This window comes from Equus quagga, chromosome 2 (assembly GCF_021613505.1).
Source record: "Equus quagga isolate Etosha38 chromosome 2, UCLA_HA_Equagga_1.0, whole genome shotgun sequence".
NCBI lineage: Eukaryota > Metazoa > Chordata > Mammalia > Perissodactyla > Equidae > Equus > Equus quagga.
The window spans coordinates 97,092,832-97,111,205 of NC_060268.1; the positions used below are offsets into that span (position 1 = coordinate 97,092,832).

Consider the following 18,374-nt stretch of genomic DNA (forward strand, 5'->3'; position numbering starts at 1 on the left):
GGGCCGTGCGCGGGGGGCGGGCCGCACCGCGCGGCGCAGGGAAGTGGCGCCCGTCCCTCGGCGGCTGCTCCCCGCGCCCCGGCCCCGCCCCGCCCCGCCCCGCGCTCGGACGGCCGGAGTCGCGCCTCCCGCGCCGCGCCGCCCAACTTGCTCCAACTTCGTCGGCCGAGCCGGGCCGCCGTCGCCGCGCCCGGTGAGTGAGCGCGGAGCCCGCGGGCCGCCGGGCCCGGCCCCGTATTGTCTGAAGCTGCCCCCTGAGCGTCTCCCGGGGACGAGGCCCGCTCCCCCGTCCGGCTCTGCTCCTGGGCTCCGGCGCCTGCGGGGGGCGGTGCGGCTTTGTCTGCGCGATCGCTGCGGGCCGGGAGGCCTGGACGCTGACCCAGAGCGGCAGGCGGGCCCGGGCGGGGGCGCCGCTGCGGGGGACCGGCGGGTGCTCGGGGTGCCGTCGCCCGTGCCCTGCTCGCGTCCCCGGACGGCTGCCCGGCCGAGCGGGGGTGGGGTGCGCGGGGGAGGGGCCGGACGGCCGCGGGCTGGGTGCTGCCGCCTGTCCCCGGCTGCAACCCCGCGGTGGGCGCCCTTTCGGCTCCAGCGCGGCACCTCGGCCGCCGCGGCTCGCGCCGGGGTGGAGGGTGCCGCGTTCCGGAGGGCCGTCCCTTCCCGGCCCCGCCCGCTGGAGGTGCGCTCAGCGGGGCGGCCCGAGTTGGAGTCGGTGGTGACCCAGCTTCCCCGTGTCGCGCGCTTGGGGTTGAGCTGGGGAGCCGAGCCTGACTCTGGACCTAACTGGGGCTGCGGAGCGGTCTTGTCCGGGCTGCTGGTCCTGCCGGGGCAGGGTAGGGATCCGAGGGGGTAGGGTGTGTGTGTGTGTGTGTGGGGTGTGTGTAGGGCCTTTGGTCCCGGCGGCGCTGGGACACGGGTCGCAGGGCTAGAAGCGGTCCGTGCTGGGGTGGGGAGGGTCGCGGGCCGGGTCCTGGCCCGGCGACTGCAGCGCGGTGGGTGCGGCGGTGTCCGTGCGTGCAGGGCGTTGCACTGGAGCCTGTACAGCTGTGCCCTCCCGAGTGGTCTGCTCTCTGGGGGTCTTCTTCCCTTCTGAGATGGGGGTTGCCCTTGGGCCGATAGGAGTGCGGGGAGCTGCCTGCCCGATCCTCACAAGTAGCCTTCTCCCTAACCCTTGACCTCACAGCAGGAAAAGTTGGTGCCTGCTGAGTGCTCAGGCCACCCTTCCCTGTTTAGGAAGGGAGACCTGGTGCCCAGGCCGTCAGAGCACCCCCACCACCCCTGTGTCCCCACTGGCTTTGGCCAGCTCCGTGGTTGGCGGGTGCCTTTCCTCCTATGGATTCTCTTGTTCCTGGTCCCCCCAGAATGAAGCCCATACGTGTCTTGGCCTTACATGCTCTTATAGCTCCTCTCTCAGCTGCCTCCAAGCTTTGTCCCATCCTGAGCATCCTTCCTGACTGGGGTCAGGATTGGAAGCCTGGGCCACCAGAGGGATTTCCCCTCCCGTCATTGCTTTCTCTTCTGTCTGTTGCACCCCACGTTCCGTTGGAGAATTTCTTGATCTCTTCATCCCCACATTTCTGAACTCCACTGCTTGGACCACAAAATGGGATGTTCGTTTCATTTAACACAGCGTGCTGGGGAGCTGGTGGGGTGCCGGTGGCATGCCAGTGCTGCTCCAGCCTCACAGCTCCCTGACCGGCTCTGAGCTGAGTGGTCTTGGAGGCCAGCCTGGACGTGGAGTAGGTGCTCGTGGGTCTGAGCTGGGTCTCAGCTTAGCAAACAGGAGCCCCAGCCCATGGCTGCTCCACGAGGTTGTGCGTGCCCCTGGGAGGAGAGGGCGAGGGGAGGAGGAGGCCTCGGAGGGTTGGCCTCCCAGGGTGTCTCCTCCTCCACCAGCTGAGGGGGGTGAACCTCCAGGACAGGTGAGGGTGCCTCCCTTCCGTGTTTGGGACTGGGAGGACAAAGCTCGGGCCGCGTGGGTGGAGAGGCCTGCCTTGCAGGTCCTGGTGGTGCGGAGTCCGGAGCAGGGCATTCGGGAAGCCCTGGTTCTGGAGGCATTTCCTGAGGCCTCGCTCAGGGCTACCATGCGTGTGGGGTTTTGACTTGTTGCTCAGTTAACGTCAGCCAGGGTAGAATTCGGGCTGGCCGTGCCCACAGAGCGCCCTTACGCCAGTGCTGGGAAGCTCTGCTGGGTCTGAGCCTGTGGAGGTTGCGGAGATGCGCACAGCAGTTCTGTGGGAGGCTTGAGTGTCATCCTGGTGAGTTCCCGGAGACTGGGACCCAGCGCTATCCCAGAAGTGTCACTTGGATTGACTCATTTGACCCTTGAAACCGCAGGGTGCGCAGGAGAATGCTAACATTGCATCTTGCAGATGAGGAACTGCGGCCCTGGGAGGCCACAGGGCGACTTCCTAAGGTCTCAGAGTGAGCGGGTTTCCTCTCTGGTTAAACACGGCCTTTGTGTTAAAGTCGGTCAGCACACCCGGCAGCCGGGCCCACAGCGGGACCCGAAAGCCCTTCATGCAGGTGCCCTTGCAGCCCTGCTTCTGACCGCGGGTCAGGGAGGTGCCCTGAACCCCGGCCGGCTGCCTGGGGATGAGCTTTTGTCTCCCCGAGGCTGGATGGGAGACCACACTGCCGGGGCGGAGGAGACGGGAATGAGTCACGCCTGTCTGTCTGGGAGCATCGCTTGCTGCGGGCACGCTCCCCAAGTCTCAGGCCGACAGCAACGCGGGTTCATGTCACACCACACCCGTCACACATCCACTTCGTGTCTCACCGTGGGACCCGTGCTCATTGATTGGGACGTTCCTGCGCCTGGACAGAGGGACAGAGAGTGTGACGGGTCCCACCTGGGCACTCACGGCAGCCGCCCAGAAGTGGCGTTTTGCTGGGCAGAGCCGTCCTGTGGCCAGACTTACCTTCGGGGGTGGGGAGAGAGTTGGAAGTGTCCGGTGCACGTTACTCACGCCCCCCCCCACGCCACCTCGGTGCCATCCCTGTGACTTCTTCCCAAGGTCCCATTGGTCATAAGTTAGAGAAACGCTGCTTAAGTCACAGGTGAATTGCGATGTCGTCTGAGGGGCAGAGGGACGGTGGACAAGAAGGCGTGTGAGGGCAGAGAGAGCCCGGCTACTGCTCCTCTGGCCCCGGGGAAGCTCCTTGAGTTCCTGGGGTCTTGGGCTCCTTCATTTGTTCATTCGTTTGTTTGTGGCTCAGGACTAGCGGTGAGTCACGGGTCAGGGATTCTTACTAAGCATGTGTTCAGCTCTGTGCTGGGGGCTATGAGCTGGGACGGCCATCCCTGTTTCCTGCTGCTGGGTCCTGGTGGCACTTAAGGAAAGACGTTCATGTCCATGGGGATGGAGCAGACCCCTGCTCCCTTCACTGCTCGGCACTCAGCCCTGGACGTCCCGTGCTCTATATGCTCTATCTGGCTGTGGGTCGTAGGGGCAGCCAGGAGCAGGGAGGGGCACCCCTGTGGGCCTCGCCCTTCCCCTTCCGTTTCTGGGACTCGGGCTGAGCTTGCAGGCCCAGGGGTGTGGACGGGGTGGGTGGTGAGGTTCCTCCAGGATGGCACCCTATGAGAGCGGGCTCGAGTGTGGGGCTTGGCTGGTTCTCTGGTCTGCAGGAGGTGGGGGAGCACCGCTTTGTTAATTGCCTTCCCCCTCGGGCCACGCTGTGGGCCTGCCTTTTGTGCTTCTGTCTGACCAGCACCGGCTTGGTCTGGGTGAGTTCCAGGTGGAGGTGGTGGGACCTCACATTCTTCTGTGTTGTGGTTAACTCACTTTCTTGGTCACGTTCCCTCCTTTTTCAGGGTCTCTGCTTCCCCATCTGGAGTAGACGGAGATGTGCCGGTGGTCTACCATGGCGGTCCCACTCTCGGCTGGTGATCCAAGTCCCCAGGGGACCGCGTAGACCAGTGCTGTGGGAGCCCTTGGCCTGGTCGAGGCCTGCGTGCCCGGTCTGCCTGGGCCCCCGTTGTGGCAGCGTCCCCTCTGAGTGGGTCAGTGTGGGCATTCGCAGTATCTCTTCTCCGTTTTCTGTCGGCAGCGTGTTGGTTGATTCAGATGAGGGCAAGTGGCCGTGTTGGACCAGCACAGGGCCTGGCCCTCGGGGGTGTCCGGTCCTCTGCCAAGGGGCTACGAAGAGGAGCATCGCCGTCCAGCTGGTGGAGGGGACAGTGTGGGGCCAGCTTTTGAGTCGTGTCTACTTTGCAGCTGAGCGACCTAGACGGTCCGTGATTTTCTCCTCCCAGCCTTGGTCTTCTCGTCTGTGGAGTGGGAGGAGCTGCCCTTCTTGTCTCTCCCGCAGTCCCGCGAGCCTCAGTCCACACTTCAGGTCTGAGAAGCAGCACCTGAGCCCGAGTCAGGCCTGATGCTGATGTGGGGCTGATTTGGGGCTGCCGTCCCACGTCCCGTGACAGCCCTCAGCCCAGGGGCCGCCAGCAGCTGATTCTGGAGCCCACTTGCTGTGCCATGGCTTTTCCCTTGCAGGCAGGAGACCTGGCTGTGGGGGCTGAAGGGGGCCTAGGCAGGCTGGAGTTACAACTGCCCACTTTTAGAGGTCTGTCCCTCCTCTCTCTAAGCAGCCAGGGAGAAGGCTTGGAGCCTGGGATCTGCCCTCGCGAGGGCTGGAGGCACAGTCGTGTCTCCTGGTGCCTCCTGCCTGTGCGGGTGGCGGGGAGCCGTGGCGACTGGCTCTGAGTGGCCTCTGGACCCCAGCTGAGAGGCGAGCTCCTGGAGCTGCCTCAGACCCTGCTCCTGGGAACTGGGGGGCTGGGGCTGGCCTTCCTGCAGGGTGAGATTCGAGGAGGGCCGGGACCAGCGGCTGGGGGGGGGTGGTGTGCCCCTCCCTGGGTTTTCCCTGACTGTGTCTCAGCTGTGGGGGCCCATGCTGCTCTCCTCTGTAGGACCCCGGACGGAACCTTAGAAAAGGAGGTTGGAGCTGTTCCTAGTTCTGATGCCCGGAGAGGGGCCCTCCCGGCAGCTGGAGTTAGTGGGTGTCCCCTGAATCTCTTTCTTCTATGCCTCCTACGCCCCGTGGTCTGAGCAGGGAGGGCAGGGGCTGCACCCGCTCCCAGGAAGCACCGTCCCAACGCGGGCTCTGGCACTTAGAGCATTGGCCGCCCCCTGGGTGCGTGAGATCTGGGCTTGAGGAATACATCTGCCTCAGCTTCAGGTTTGGACTTCCTGGAGGGCGAGTGGGCCCCACACCCGCAGCAGTGGTTCAGGCTGTGGTGGGCCTTTCAGCAGCAGGAGTGTTAGGGCCCCCATCTGGGGTGCCCGCCCAACTGTGCCCAGACCTGCTTCTTCTGTGCCCCCTGGCTGCCCACCAGCCACTCCGGGGACAGGCTCCAGGTGTCCACGGAGTGACTAGTGCTGTGAGAGACCCTGTTTCCTCTCCAGGTGACCTCCCTCGTGTCTGGCCAGCCTGTGGGTTGGCTGTCTGGTTTCACCCTTCGCCCCTGGGCCAGGCAGACGGGGTCTGTTCCTGGGGCTCCGTGGGGGAGGCCAGCTCCAGCCCCAGTCCAGGTGGTTCTCCCTCTCTGGGTGAGGGGTCCAGGGACACGTGGGGTCTGCATTGTTAAAGGAAAAATGATCCTGACGCCTGTTGAAACAGTAAGGCAGGCTTTATTCAGGGCTGTCAGACGGGTAAGGGCTGCTACAGGGGGTTTTGCTGTTGAGGGGAGAGTGGGCTCAATCCCGAGACAACAAGGAAAGGTAGGGGTTTATAGCCCAGGAACAGAGGTGGGGCCGTTGGTGGATGGAAGATTTCCAAGAGGGTGGGCTGGATCTTTCCCACTAGCCTCAGAGGATTGTTGTTGAAGGCGCGCTGAGGTGGTCAGAGATTACCTGGGGGTATTCCACTGGAGGGTGAGGAATTTGCTCAGCTATGGGGGGTGGATCCCGGCTAAACTGATTTGGCAGGATTCCTGCTAAAACCGAACTCTGCAAGGTCAGAGAAGGAACCAAGGTCAGGCTCTGCATCAGGGCCTGGCCGAGCTGGGTGGAGCAGTGCCATTTTGTCAGGACCCCAGGCCAGCTGTTGTCTTGACCTGGTTCTTGGCCTGAGCTGTCTCCACTCACTCTTCTTTCTCATGAGTGGTGTCACGCCCTTGTTTCCAGAAGCCCTAGACCCTTTCAGCATCTCTTGGCTCCTGTCCCTTTGCGCCTTCTCTCTCAGCTGGCTGGACTGCCCCTCTGCACCCAGGAAGTAGCCTGGCCTCCACTCCATTCCCTGCAGCTTACCAGTGCTGGCTGGGGTGCCAGACCACAGCCCCTCCCAATGCCTGACCCTCTTTCCTTGGCCTCTGTACCTTGTCTTCTCTGCTCTCCCCATCCTAGGCAAACCGGTCTGACGACTTTGTGGATCTCCCCATCTTCCGGCTGAGGGACTGGATTGCCCAGTTCACCTGAGCTGGTGGAGGGAGGTGCTCTGGGAGCTCTCCGCCCCTGGCGCACTCCTGGGGGACCCCCGGCTTCCTTCCTGCCCAGGGCCTTGGCGGCTGCATCCAGCCAGCCTTGTTCTTCCCCCTCCATGCATGGGGCTCCTCCGTGTTCTCATGGCCCCTCCTCTCTCCTTGCTCAGACCCTGCACGAGTGACCCTGTTTGGTGTGTCTCCTCCTCTTGGGGCTGCTGTGGTTTCAGCAGCCAGCTTTTTACGAACCAGGCCACCTGCTATTGTGAGAGGGAACGGTGTGTGACGAGAGCCTGCTGGGTGTGATTGGGGGCCCTCCCCCCTTCCCGAGAGCCCCACAGCCCGCTTCCACCCCTGCAGGGAACAGTGGTGGCGACAGAACCCGGCTGTGTGGCCGTCCTGCCTGCCACAGTCATTGTCTCCTGTCACCCCAGCTGCTTCCTGTGAGATAGAAGTGGTGGTGTGAGCACAGATCCGTTCTGCTGGGCGTGTCTCAGAAGAGGCGGTGTGGGGGGGGGGCACGCATTCCTGAGGGGTCCGGAGGAGGGGTGGCATGGCCCAGGCGCAGGGCCCCTGTGGGTCAGGGTCGTCCTGAAGCGGCTCTGTGGGAAGACAGACAGACAGACACAGGGTAGTAGGATTCTGGGCGAGAGTGGCCCACTGAGGGGCAGGAACTTGTTCCCAGCAGCTGAGGGGTGAGGCCCCAAGTGCTGGCAGGGTCCTGCTTGTTGTGAGGTCCCATGTGTGTTCCTTAAGGTATCGAGCAGTCATCCGGAAGCATCATCCAGGATAGAGGAGCCAAGCCTGTACCCTCCCTCTCTCCAGCCTTCCTTCTCTGTGGCCTGGGCATATGGGCTTGAGGGCACCGGGGCATCTCTGTGCTGGGGTGGCCGCCGGGCACGGGGTGGGGGCTTCTGCTGGGTGGGAAGAGCTCGGTTCCTGAACCGCTCCGTGCCCCCCAAGTGGTGGGGCCGTCAAGGCTCTCAGGGGCCTGTGTCCTGTTCCTCAGCAGGAGGACTGGGATGGTTACTCTGCTCCTTAGGGGGAGGGTCACTGGGAGGAGATATGCAGGGTATTTATTGTCACATCAGTTACAGGGAGCTTTTAGACAACGTGGGTCCTTTATGAGGAGTAAGCACACACCCATCTTATAGCTCCACTTTGCTGCTTCCATTTCCTGAAAGGCACGTGGAGTTTAGTGGTTAAGGAATTGGGGTTTTGGAGAAACTGTTTTTAGCCTGTTCTTGGAGTCCGGCCAGGCCTAGAAATCTGTTGAAATAGCTTTCTTTAGCTGCTAGAATTGGGATGGCTTCCTGCCTTGAGGACCTGTGCCTCGCTGGTTACTGGGAGGCCCCAGGAAGGGTCCCTGCCAACGCCTGGATGCCTGTGTTCAGTCCCCTCCCGCCACCACGGGGCGGCACCTGGGGGTCCGCAGTCTCCTGAGTGGCCTGGCTGCAGGTGGTCCCCGTTTGCCTGTGCCTTTGTCAGAATGTGCTCTGATCTTCCTGGGAACTTCCTGCTGTGGGATATGGGGAGGAGCTGTGAGCAGGAAGCCCTCTGAGTCCCTGAGTCTCACTGTATTCCAGAGGCCGGCACTCCCTCCTCCTCCATTGTCTCTCCCCTCCTTCCCCGCTGCTCCTTCCTCTGCCACAAACTGCCAGTAGAGACATAGAGGTAAAATTCCTGTGCCTCCAGCTACAAACTTCAGGGATTTCAAATGTCATTTTAGGTTTAACTTTATTTAAAGAACATGCATCCATGGTGAAAAGCACATAAGGATGCACAGTGGAAGTCAGCACGGCCCTCCCGACCCTGCAGCTCATCTCCCCTGAGGCCCCGTCGCAGATTCTGGGCGCCCAGCGGAGCAGCTCGCGCTCCTCTTTGTCCCGCTGGTGCACCGTGACGCCGTTCTGCTCCGTTCTGCTCTGACTGCTCTGCTCTGAAGTTCGTCTGGGGGCTGCTCCATCCCAGCACACACGGTGAGGCCGTCCTTTCAGTAGGGCCCCGTGCTTCTGTGTGGTGAGCCCGTTCACTTCGGCCCCTGTCGATGGACACCGAGTTTCTTTTAGTATTTGTTTCTGCGAGCCAGACTGCAGAGTGCCGTGCACAGGGCGCTGGTCTGTGGTGGAGACGGCTCTGCAGGAGTCCAGGCGGTGGGTACTAGAACTGGAGGGGATGCAGTGGGGAGGCTGCAGGGGCTGCGGTCGGGGAGCTGGGTGCCGTCTTGGTGGCACCTGTTGTTTGTGGCCTTGGCTGTGTCCCGTGGGCCCTGAGGTCTGTGCACCCCCAAGAGTGATACAGGATTGTGAAGGGTCACCCGAGCCAGATGGGATCTGGGGAGGGGAAGGGCTTCCCGTTTGTGGGTTTCAGCTGCCCAGGGCTTTGCAGCACTTGGCAGGGTGGGAGGTGGAGGCTGGGCATCAGCTTCTAGAAGAGCAAGTTCTCCCTTGGCTCCAGGGGTTGGTGTGAGGGTCTGGCCCCCATCCCGGCCTCACTAGACCGTCGCTTGCCCGGGATGTCCCCATCTGCTGCTGCTCTGCAGCCCCCGTCAGCCCATGCTGCCCCAGGCTGCTTGGGGCCCCCACTGCTGCCCTGTGATTTTAAAAGCCTGTGTAGCCGGCACCTGGTGTAAATAATAGATGGGCCGTCAGCAGGGGGCCTCCTTTGAGAGCATTTGCAGGGCCTGAGCTCGCATGAGTCTTCCTTCCTGGGATGGTGGGGGAGGGAGGGTGCATGTTGGAGCCTTCTCTGGGGATCCTCCCTGGAGTCCTGGCTGTTTTCCGTCCTGTGGCCCCCTTGTGCCTCTGAGATGACCCTGACCCTCCCCTCCGTGGAAGGAGGCAGGAGATGTTATGTTAAGGCTGGCTGGCACATAGCCTCTAAATGGCAAGGTGGCAGGTGTGGCCCTGAGCTGGCCGGTGTGAGTCCTATGCCGGCCCCGCCTCTGTGGCCCCTGCAGCTCCAGTTGCCCCATGAGCCCTGAGCCTCCCAGGCTCTGCTGTGTGGGCCGGGCCCCAGCACAGAGGTCGCCATTGTGGCCGGAGGGTGGCAGGGCGGGCTGACCTGTGGGGCTGAGGAGGTGGGGCCTGAGCTGACAGTGGAGCCATTCATGGGCTCTGCCCTGGTTTCCTGCTGCCTCCCTTTGTGGCCTTTCCTGAGGGGAGAGGAGCCAGCGCCAGCGGGGGTGGCCAGTGCTCCATTGTTGCGGGCAGCGGGAGCCCATTGTGCTTGATAGAGGCCCTTTGGTGCACCGACCTCGGCCATTCCAGGGCCTCTGTGTTCTCTGGTGCTGAGTGAGCTGCCAAGCCTGGGTCCCCATCCCTGGAGCTCACAAGGGGCGTGCCCTTGTGGGCACCTCTGTGAAGATTCCCCCTCTCCTCTCAAGTCCATTGCTGTGCCTGGAAGCCCCTGGGTAGGAGTTCTGAGCAGCTGGGCCCGGCGCTTTTCTTGTCAGCCACCTGCCAGCCGCCTCTGGAGCGGGTCTGCCTGCGCCCTCCGCCCAGCTGCACCCTTGGGTGGGGGCCAGGCACGTGCCTGGGTGGCTGTCCTGCAGGCCCCCTGTCCTTTGTGCCTGCGTGCTCGGCCCAGCGTGCCCTGTCCTCACTCCAGCGCTCAGCTGCAGAAAAGCCTGCTTGCTGGCGGCAGCCTGTGCCTCCCCCGCTGCCCGAGCTGCTGCCGCTCCTTTGTTCTGCACCCTGGCTGCTGTATCTTGGGCTGCTGCATCTCGGGCGGCACCAATGGAGCCCTACGGCAGGAGGCTTCCCACTGAGCCCAAGGCCTGTGGGCCCCCACTGTACCCCAGCCCCGCGCTGTGCCCCCAGACCCTCTGCTGAGCCCCAGCCCCGCCCATGCTGAGCCCCCCATCCCGGGCTGCACCCCCAGCCCCCTCACTGTACCCCTAGTACCCCCGCTGAGCCTCCAGCTCCCCTTGTACCCCCAGCCCTCTGCACCCCCAGTCCCCCATCTCCCCAGCGGTGCTATTTCTCTCTGTTAGAGAGGGTGTCGCCCTCTTATGGGATCATAACAATGGTGACTTGTACAGTGGGAATGAGAGGTCTCACCTGTGTGTGGCCCCCGAGGGAGTGGAGAGGAGTGGGGAGGGGAGAGTGTGCTCCGGGCACCTCTGGAGTGCTGGCCCCCGGCCACTAGTGGCCCCTCCTCCGAGAGCGACCGCTGTCCGGCCGGTCCTTCCCCATCGCCCGGTGCACAGGGCTCTGAGTGGGCGGCAGTGGGTGGGCACAAACGGCAGCTGCTGCTTTCAGCCTGTGGTTGTGGGGATTGTTCTCCGTCTCCCGCCCCTTGACGTCTCAATGCCTCGCTTCTCCCCCAGTTTTGGGGCAAAATGAGCTTCCTGGGGTCTGGTGTCACCCCGTGAGGCCGCTCCCTGGCCTCTGCCTGGAGGTGCGGCTCTGCCCCTGGCCCCTGCCTTTGACATCGAGTCGTGCGTGTGAGGACTCCCCGAGTGCTCACTACTGTTTTTGCATTTAGTGTTTTCTTTCACCCTTTAAAACTCCGTCCGTCTTACTGACTCATCAGCCGAGTCACTGATGAGGAGGCCAGTCCCCTGACAGGGCCGCCCGTGAGTGTCCCTGTTCCAGTGCATGTTGTGGGGGACTCAGAGAGCTGAGTTCCCGGGCAGGTGCGCTGACACGGGTGCTGCTTGTGGCACCGCCGGGCCTTGAGGTTGGGAAGGGGCGCGATGGAGGCGCTCCGTGCTCCAGGCTGGCTGGGGAGGCAGCCCTGGCGCTTCACTTCCGTGGGCGGGGTCTCTGCGATGGCGGGTCGCTCAGGTGGACTCTGGAACGTTCTCAGCTGTGACTGAGTCCTGCGACGCTGACGCCTCACTGGTCGGTCCCTGCCCTGGACCTCTGTTGCCAACTCAGAACACCTTTTGGAAGGAATGTGACAAGATGGGACTAACGGGGTCTCTCCTTGGGGCAGGTCTCCCTCAGGCCCTTGAGGCCTTGGTGGCAGTGGTCGCCTGCACAATGTCTGGTTGCCCCTGGACACCCGCCACCCGACGCCAACGTGGACGCACTCTGTGGTGCTCAGGGCCGTGCCCCCTTCTCTTGGATCTGACGCCTTCCTTCTCGGGTGAAATTGAGTCTGCGGCAAGGAGAGGAGAGCTCTCTCCCAGGGTGAGGCCAGGCTAAGTAAAAACAAAGGGGTGCCTGGAGCCGCTGTGCCTGCCTGTCGCCTTTCCTCCTCTGGGGCCTGGGTTTACATTTGGTCTCTATTTTGTTGTGATTCCAGGGGGCAAAACCATCTGTTCGGTGGCATCCCTTTTGGGTCGTTATCTGCCTTTCCCTGCCAGCCTCTGCCCTGGGCCTCCCGTGCCAGGGGCTTTCCTCCTATTGTCGGCCTCCGGGATCAGCCTCCGTGCCACTGCTGGGCTGTGCTGCTGCCGTGCATGCGTCACCCGAGGCCTGGACCTCACCCGAGGCCTGGACGATACCCCAGGGGCAGGGAGACCAGCTTCCCAGCTGTGAGATGGGAATAAAAATAACCTGTGAGGATGCAGGGGGATGCAGTAAAATACCCAACAGATGCCAGAATTAAGGCGTTCCTCTACGAGAGCAGCTCATGTCCCTGGAAACGGACACGCAGTGAAGATGGGCATTCCTCCCGTGACTTGCCTTCGTGGTGGTTTCTTCCCTCAGTGTTGTTGCATCTGTTGTGTCTGGGCATCTTACATCCTCACTGGCCTCACCGGGAGCTTGTTAAGATGCAGACTCTCGGTGTGGGGGGTCTTACCCACACTTGCTGAATCAGCCTGCATTTAACGGGATTCCCAGGTGGTGTGCAGGACTTTCAAGTTGGAGAAGCCCCGCCCCGACCCATCCCTCCCCTCCCCTCCCCTCCCCTCCCTTCCCCCCTTCCCCCCTCCCCACCCCTCCTCTCCCCTCCCCTCCCCTCCCCTTCCTCCCCCTGTGTTGTGGTTGTGCAGTCTTGCCCTCTGGCCCTTCTTAGAGTCGTTGACTTCTACGAGTCTGGCAGCCCGCTGGGCGTGCGTTCACAGCAGGTAGCCTGGGCGCTGGGGTGTCCCGGAGGTGGGCCCGGGGACCGAGAGAGCCGCCTGGGCTGGCAGCTGCGGGCGCCTCCCCCGAGCCTACCAGCGAGGTCGTCTTTGGGGCACAGAGCCGAGGGGGTAATCGGAGCCCTTTGTGGTTGGGCGGCCAGAGCCTCCTGGCCATCTGGCGCCGCTCGCCCCGCCCAGCCCGGCTGGACGACAGGATGAGACTCAGCTTGTCAACCTTGTTTGCTTTCTGCAGAAGCAAGGCGTTCTGTATAGAGTTGTTTTGATGTGTCAAAGTTCAAATAAATGGTCGAGAAGGAGAGCTATACATTTATTTCTGGTAGTGGAAGAAGTCTCCTGACTTAGCTGGGATTCCTGCCCGCCCCAGCTTTCTGGTGGATGGGGAGAGGTGCCTGCGGGGAAGGAGCTCGTGCCCAGGCCTGGGTGAGCCCCTGCGCTGGCTCGGGGAGACGGAGCTCCTGGCTTGGCTGCAGCCCTGGGGGGCCACTGCTGTAGGGACTGACCTGACTTTCCAGATTCCTTTCCCCTGTGCCTTTTTCAGCAGTTTCCCACCATTGATTTGCATTTTAAAAAAAAGCTGTTCCTCTCTGCCTCTCCCCAGCCCCGTGCTGCTTTTCTCTTGATGTTTTCAATGCACTTCCTTTTACTTACTTTTCTCCGGCAGGCGTCCCTCCCTGGGCATGTCTGTTTATTTGTTTGTTTGTTTTGTCCGCTCTCTGAACCTCTCCTCCCGGGCTGTTTGCGTGGCTCGGAGGAGGCCGGGAGCCCCGCCTGGCAGGGTAGAGAACGCACCCCGGCTGTCCTTGGAGCAGGGTGGGTTGTCTGTGTTAAAACACTGTATTGTATGGGACCCTGCAACTTTGCATACAAAGATTTTTAGTGTCTTAGAGCAGCACTCTTTGTGCCTCCCAGGCATGGAGAAGGGGAGGAAAAGGAGTAAACGTGTGCAACTCTGCATTCTCTTGCATAGTTTCTTGGTGGTGGGGGAGGGAGGTGCGGGTAGGCAGCCCCTACAACGGGGACATTTCGGGTCTACATTAGACACGAGGTCGAATCTTGCATCTAGCTGGAGCAGCTCCCGGAACGGCCGCTGAAGACGCAGCTGTGGGAGCAGTTTATTTCTCCCCAGAGTGTTTTGCTCGCTTATCACTCAGAACATCTGCGGCGTTTGGGAGCGGCCTGCAGCCTGACTTGCCAGCCCCGCAGGGGCAGCTTGCTGTGTGTCTGGGCCCAGTGGACAGAGCTCTGTCGATAACCCGCATTGGAGCGTCCGTTGTGCGTGACACTGCTGCCCGCTGCCACGCTGGGTTGCGGTGTCGTGTCCCCGGCTCCGGGCACAGCCATCCCTTCCAGACTGTTGGGCGTCCACGTGTAGATGTCTGCTCTGTGGGTGCTTCCTGACCAGCTTCCCTCCTCCCCCTCCTTCCTGTACCCCCTTCCTGCTCTCTCGCACCCGCCCAACTCTGTCTTTGGAGAGGGAGCTGAGTCCCCAGCTGGCGTGGGTCTCGCTCTGAGCTCTTGGCCTCCCCGGCCGCCTCCTGGCTCGCACGCAGCAGGTGTGGACGCAGGTCCTGTGGTGTTTGTCTCCTGCAACAAAAGCCGTTTACCCCGAGGGACTGCAGAGCGAGTCTGCTGCTGGATTGCCCTGTGGATTGTCTTCAGTCTTGCCAATCTAGGGAGCGCTTGGCCTCCGGCCTTCGGTCGAGGGTCTGAGTGGACAGGGCCCCATCCACCCCTCCTGAGGTCTGGACGAGACAGCACCTGGCCTCCTGGGCCTTGTCCCCGTTGGAGATGTCACTGTAAACTGGGCCCAGAGGCACCACGTCTTGTGCGCTGCAGCTGCTGGATGTGGACGCTCCACGTCGACCTATGTCTCCAGAAACAGGCCCACGTGATGCCCAGGGCCCCTGGCCCCCGAGCCGAGCTCCGCCCTCAGCCACTGGGGAGCCAGGAAGGTGCCAGGCCTCCTTTGGCCCAGCTTTCTGAGCAGCTGGGCTTGCAGCTGCGGGTCACTGCCCTGCCTTGAGGGTGGGCCGGGGCCTCCCCGGGGTGGCCTCCCTGGGGCCTGCTGAGTCATTCTCTGAACCTCTGTTTGGGCCCCAGGCCTGTTTGTTGTCCCAGTGTTTTCGTTCCTTTTTTTTTTTCCCCAAAGGAAAATGGCCACAGACTCCACCTTGAGACCACTGATTCTGTGGACTCTCTCTTGCTCTGGGCTGCTTCCATCCGCCTGCAACTGGGTTCAGGATGGGCCTGTTTGGCGGGCATGCCACAGTAGTGAGGTCTCCTCCCGCACCCCCGGGAGGGCCCCTGGGGCCTTGACTCATTCTGGCCGTGGCAGCAGTGCTCCCCGGGTTACGGAGGCGTCTGCTGTTCTCACCCTGAATTTCCGTGTGCTGTTTGTGGGGGAGGCTCCAGCCCAGGTGAGCATGCTCTGTCCTCCAACTTACATCAGCCAGTTTTAGGACCCGTTATGGTCTGAATGTTGCGTCCCCAATTTCGTACGTTGAAATCCGAATGCTGATCCGACGGTGCTTGGAGGTGAGTCCACGAGGGTGGAGCCCTGGTGACTAGGATGAGCGCCCTAATAAGACCCCGCAGAGCCCCCCACCCCTCCCGCCATGTGTGGGCACAGTGAGAGGTGCCAGCCGAGGACCAGGAGGAGGGCCCTTGCCTACCATGGGGGCGCCCTGCTCAGCCTCCCGGCCTCCAGGGCTGGGAGATGTAAATGTCCGCTCTTGGAGTGAGTGTCCCAGCCTGTGGTGTCCAGCAGATGGGGGCAGGACCCACCCACGGTCCTTAGCAGGCAGTTGTTTCTCTCGAAGTTGCGAATGGCGATGATTTAATTCGACTAACTATTGCGTTTGTCACTTGACCTTGTGCTGTAGAGAACTTTCTCTTCTCCCCCATTTGTTTGTTTATCCATTTATTTATCCATGTTACAGTGGACTCAGGCCTTCTTATTTTATTCAGTGAGCTAAAACCCATTACTGTTATTTATTTTGGCACTTAGATTGTTCCAGATTTGGCCCATGTTGAGGCGGGGGGGGTCCCTTTAAACTGCCTGTTGTGGACTCTTAAACTGTGTTTCTGGGCCTGTCGCAGTCCTGCAGACCCGTCTCCATGCGTTATTTGGAAGGGCCCCCCGAGAGAGTCTGATGTTCTGTGGAGTCTGGAGGTGGCCGGGTCAGCCATTGTCCTTCTCCCGCGTGCGCCTCCTGAGCCCCCTCCCTGAGCCACTGAAGACAAGCGACCGCTCTGCCCGCCGCCCTGCTGGCTTCTGGGTCAGGGCTGCTGTGAGCAAAGGCTCCTGTAGCTTAAAAAGTAACAAAAATAGTTAAGTTTGAAAATCTCTGGCCGAGGTGACCTCCGTTCCCGCCGGCGTTTCTCCTGCAGAGCCGGCCTCCCGGCACCCCCTCCCTTCCACACCCGTGCCTCCCTCTGAAGACAGCACCAGGCAGACGTGCCCCCTCCCGGGGTGGCGAGGAGGCCCCCGGCGCTCCCGGTACGCAGCGGGTTTGGGTTGTGGGTTGTGCTGGTGGAAACTCACGAGGCTGTGTGCCGAGTTCAGAGTTTCACACAGGAAGCCAGGCACTCAGAACTGGGGCTGCCGGGGAGCCTGGGCGCCTCCGGGCTGGTGGCCTGGGCTTCCTGGACCTCCGCGTGGAGGCTGTCCCAGGGCTGGTGACCAAGGGCCAGAGGGCCCACCCTTACTCCATGGGACTCTGGTGCTTCTCGTGGTGAGGGGTCCCAGGCCTGGGCGCTGGGGAGTGGCTGCCTGACTGTGGCTGATTCCACGCTGATTCTGGCCGACCCTGGGTCAGGGCAGTGGGTGGGAGAATGGGTTAGAGCAGGACATAGACGCTTCTGACTGACGGCGAGTCTGAGGGAGCAGTGTGGGGAGCCGGGGTGTCAGCCCTCCTTCCTCCCGGGGTGGCGGTGCCTTGGGGCTGAGGCACGTCTCTCCTCTTTGAGACTCCCTGGGCAGTGGGGCAGCCTGCGCTGGCCTGTCACTGTGGCTCCTTCTCCCACAGACCTATTACCCTCCATGTCGCCTGTCCCCTCCTGGACTTCTAGGACCCGCCTGTCCCTTTGGCCTGTGTGTGTCCCCAGCTCTCAAGGGCCCTGAGGACTCCTTTCTCGGACGGTGGGAGTGTCCAGGGCCTGCTGTGTGCAGGAGGCCCCCAGCTCCCTTGGGAAGATGGCTCCCCTTCCCTATGCTGGGCCTGTGACCCGGGTCAGGTGTCGGTCCTGGAGCCTCGAAGGCCAGGTGCAAAGGTTGCATCTTGGTGGGTGGCTGACTCTGGGGAATGAGGGCATAGGAGCCAGGGGGTGTCTCGGGGTTCTGGCTCAGGAGATGGCCGTTTGGTGGTGTCCGGGTACAGCGCACTTCGGCTGGCTTCCCTGCTTAGGGTCCTGTGTGGCCCCAGTCAAGGTGCTGGCCAGGCTGCGTGCCCGTCTGCAGGCCCTGGGGAAGAAACCACTTCAAGCTCATTCAGGTCGTTGGCAGAATTTCAGCTCCTCACTGTTGTAGGACTGAGGGCCTGGTCCCCTGCTGACTGTCGGCCAGGGCTCCCCTTAACTCTTGGAGCATCTCTCATCCTTGCACATGGCTCCACCAGCTCAGATGCGTCCTCTCTGACGGCTGCCCTCGGCTGGGAGATGGCTCTGCTTCTAAGGGCGTATGCACTTGCCTTAGACCCACTCAGATCACTTTCCTATTTTAAGGTCAATTGATTAGTCACCTTAATTACATGTGCAAAGTCTCTTTTGCCCCTTCTTTTATTTGGTGATACATAATACTTGCTGTTTTTTTTACGTTGCTCAGTAAAAAGATGGCAACTAAAAATGTCTTGAATCCTTCCTAGAGATCTGGGTAAAAATGGTGCATTGAGTGGACGCACCTCATTTTACTTTATCCTAGAACCGCACAAAAGTTAAGACGAAGGGAGTTTTTAAAAAGGAATCAATCTATGAGGACAGGCAGAATGGGAAAGAAAGCAACAGCAAGGAAAAAATGTGCAAGCCAAGAATAGATGGATAAGCGACCCAGTTTCAAAGGTGGGAGTTGGTATCAGTGTGTTATCATCCTTTGGGGGAGGGAAAGAGCATCAGAGGTGGCTGCCTGCAGACTGTGTGAGGGCGGTCGACGTGGTTAGATGCCCAGATGCCTTTCCCTCTGCGAGGCTTGGGGACTGCCTCTCCCCTTCAGTGGGATAAATGGGTGTTCTGTAACTCAGCCTCAACGTGGGGGAGCTCCCCACCCAACTAATGATGCTCAGACACCAGCTGGGTGCCCTGCAATTTAACTCAATCCTGATGCGTCAGGTTCCACAGGTTAAGGCTTCAGTCCCATAAGACTGCCTGCCCCCTCCACCCCCAATGCCTGTCTCAAGCTCAGGCTGTTAGCTGTGCTGCTGACCACCTGGCTGTGAAATCCGAGGTTCCCACGGCGCACTCCTCAGGTTCGATCCGTTTGCTAGAGTGGCTCACAGAACTCAGAGAAACGTTAGACTTACTGGATTGCTGGTTTCTTATGAAAGGTGTGATAAAGGTTGCAGACGCACATCCAGATGGAAGCGGTACATAAGGCAAGGTCAGGGAGGTGCACGCCTCTCCTGGCACCTCCACGTGTTCTCTCTGAACCCCATCCTTTTGGGATTTTTCACTGCATGTTCAGCCCTTCCTGAGAGAACGGAGGACGGAGGGGGGCGGCTGAAAAGTCCAATTTCTAATCATGGCTTGGTCTTTCTGGTGACCCGCCCCCATGCAAGAACCCACCCAGAGTCCCCTCGTTAGAACACAGACACTCCCGTCCCCAGGAGATCCCGAGGGTGTGAGGAGCAGAGGTCAAAGACCGGCGTCAGAGCAAGAGACCCCCCCCAGCCTTCTTATCAGTTAGGAAATTACAAGCCTGTTAGG

General features: G+C 61.5%; 1 protein-coding gene across 4 annotated transcripts in view; it reads left to right on the forward strand.

The window, feature by feature from the left end:
• The first annotated feature begins 52 nt into the window (after positions 1-52).
• TSPAN14 (tetraspanin 14) overlaps positions 53-18,374 on the forward strand; it is a 45,771-nt gene continuing 27,449 nt past the window's right edge. The window contains exons 1-2 of one of the 4 annotated variants that reach the window (XM_046652537.1): positions 14,955-14,993; positions 15,849-15,957. In XM_046652537.1, coding sequence (XP_046508493.1) covers positions 14,970-14,993; positions 15,849-15,957 — 133 coding nt within the window. In that variant the 5' untranslated portion in view covers positions 14,955-14,969. Of the gene's footprint in view, positions 194-724; positions 831-14,954; positions 14,994-15,848; positions 15,958-18,374 lie in introns of those variants that run through there. The other 3 variants (XM_046652538.1, XM_046652542.1, XM_046652543.1) reach the window with 3 other exon arrangements.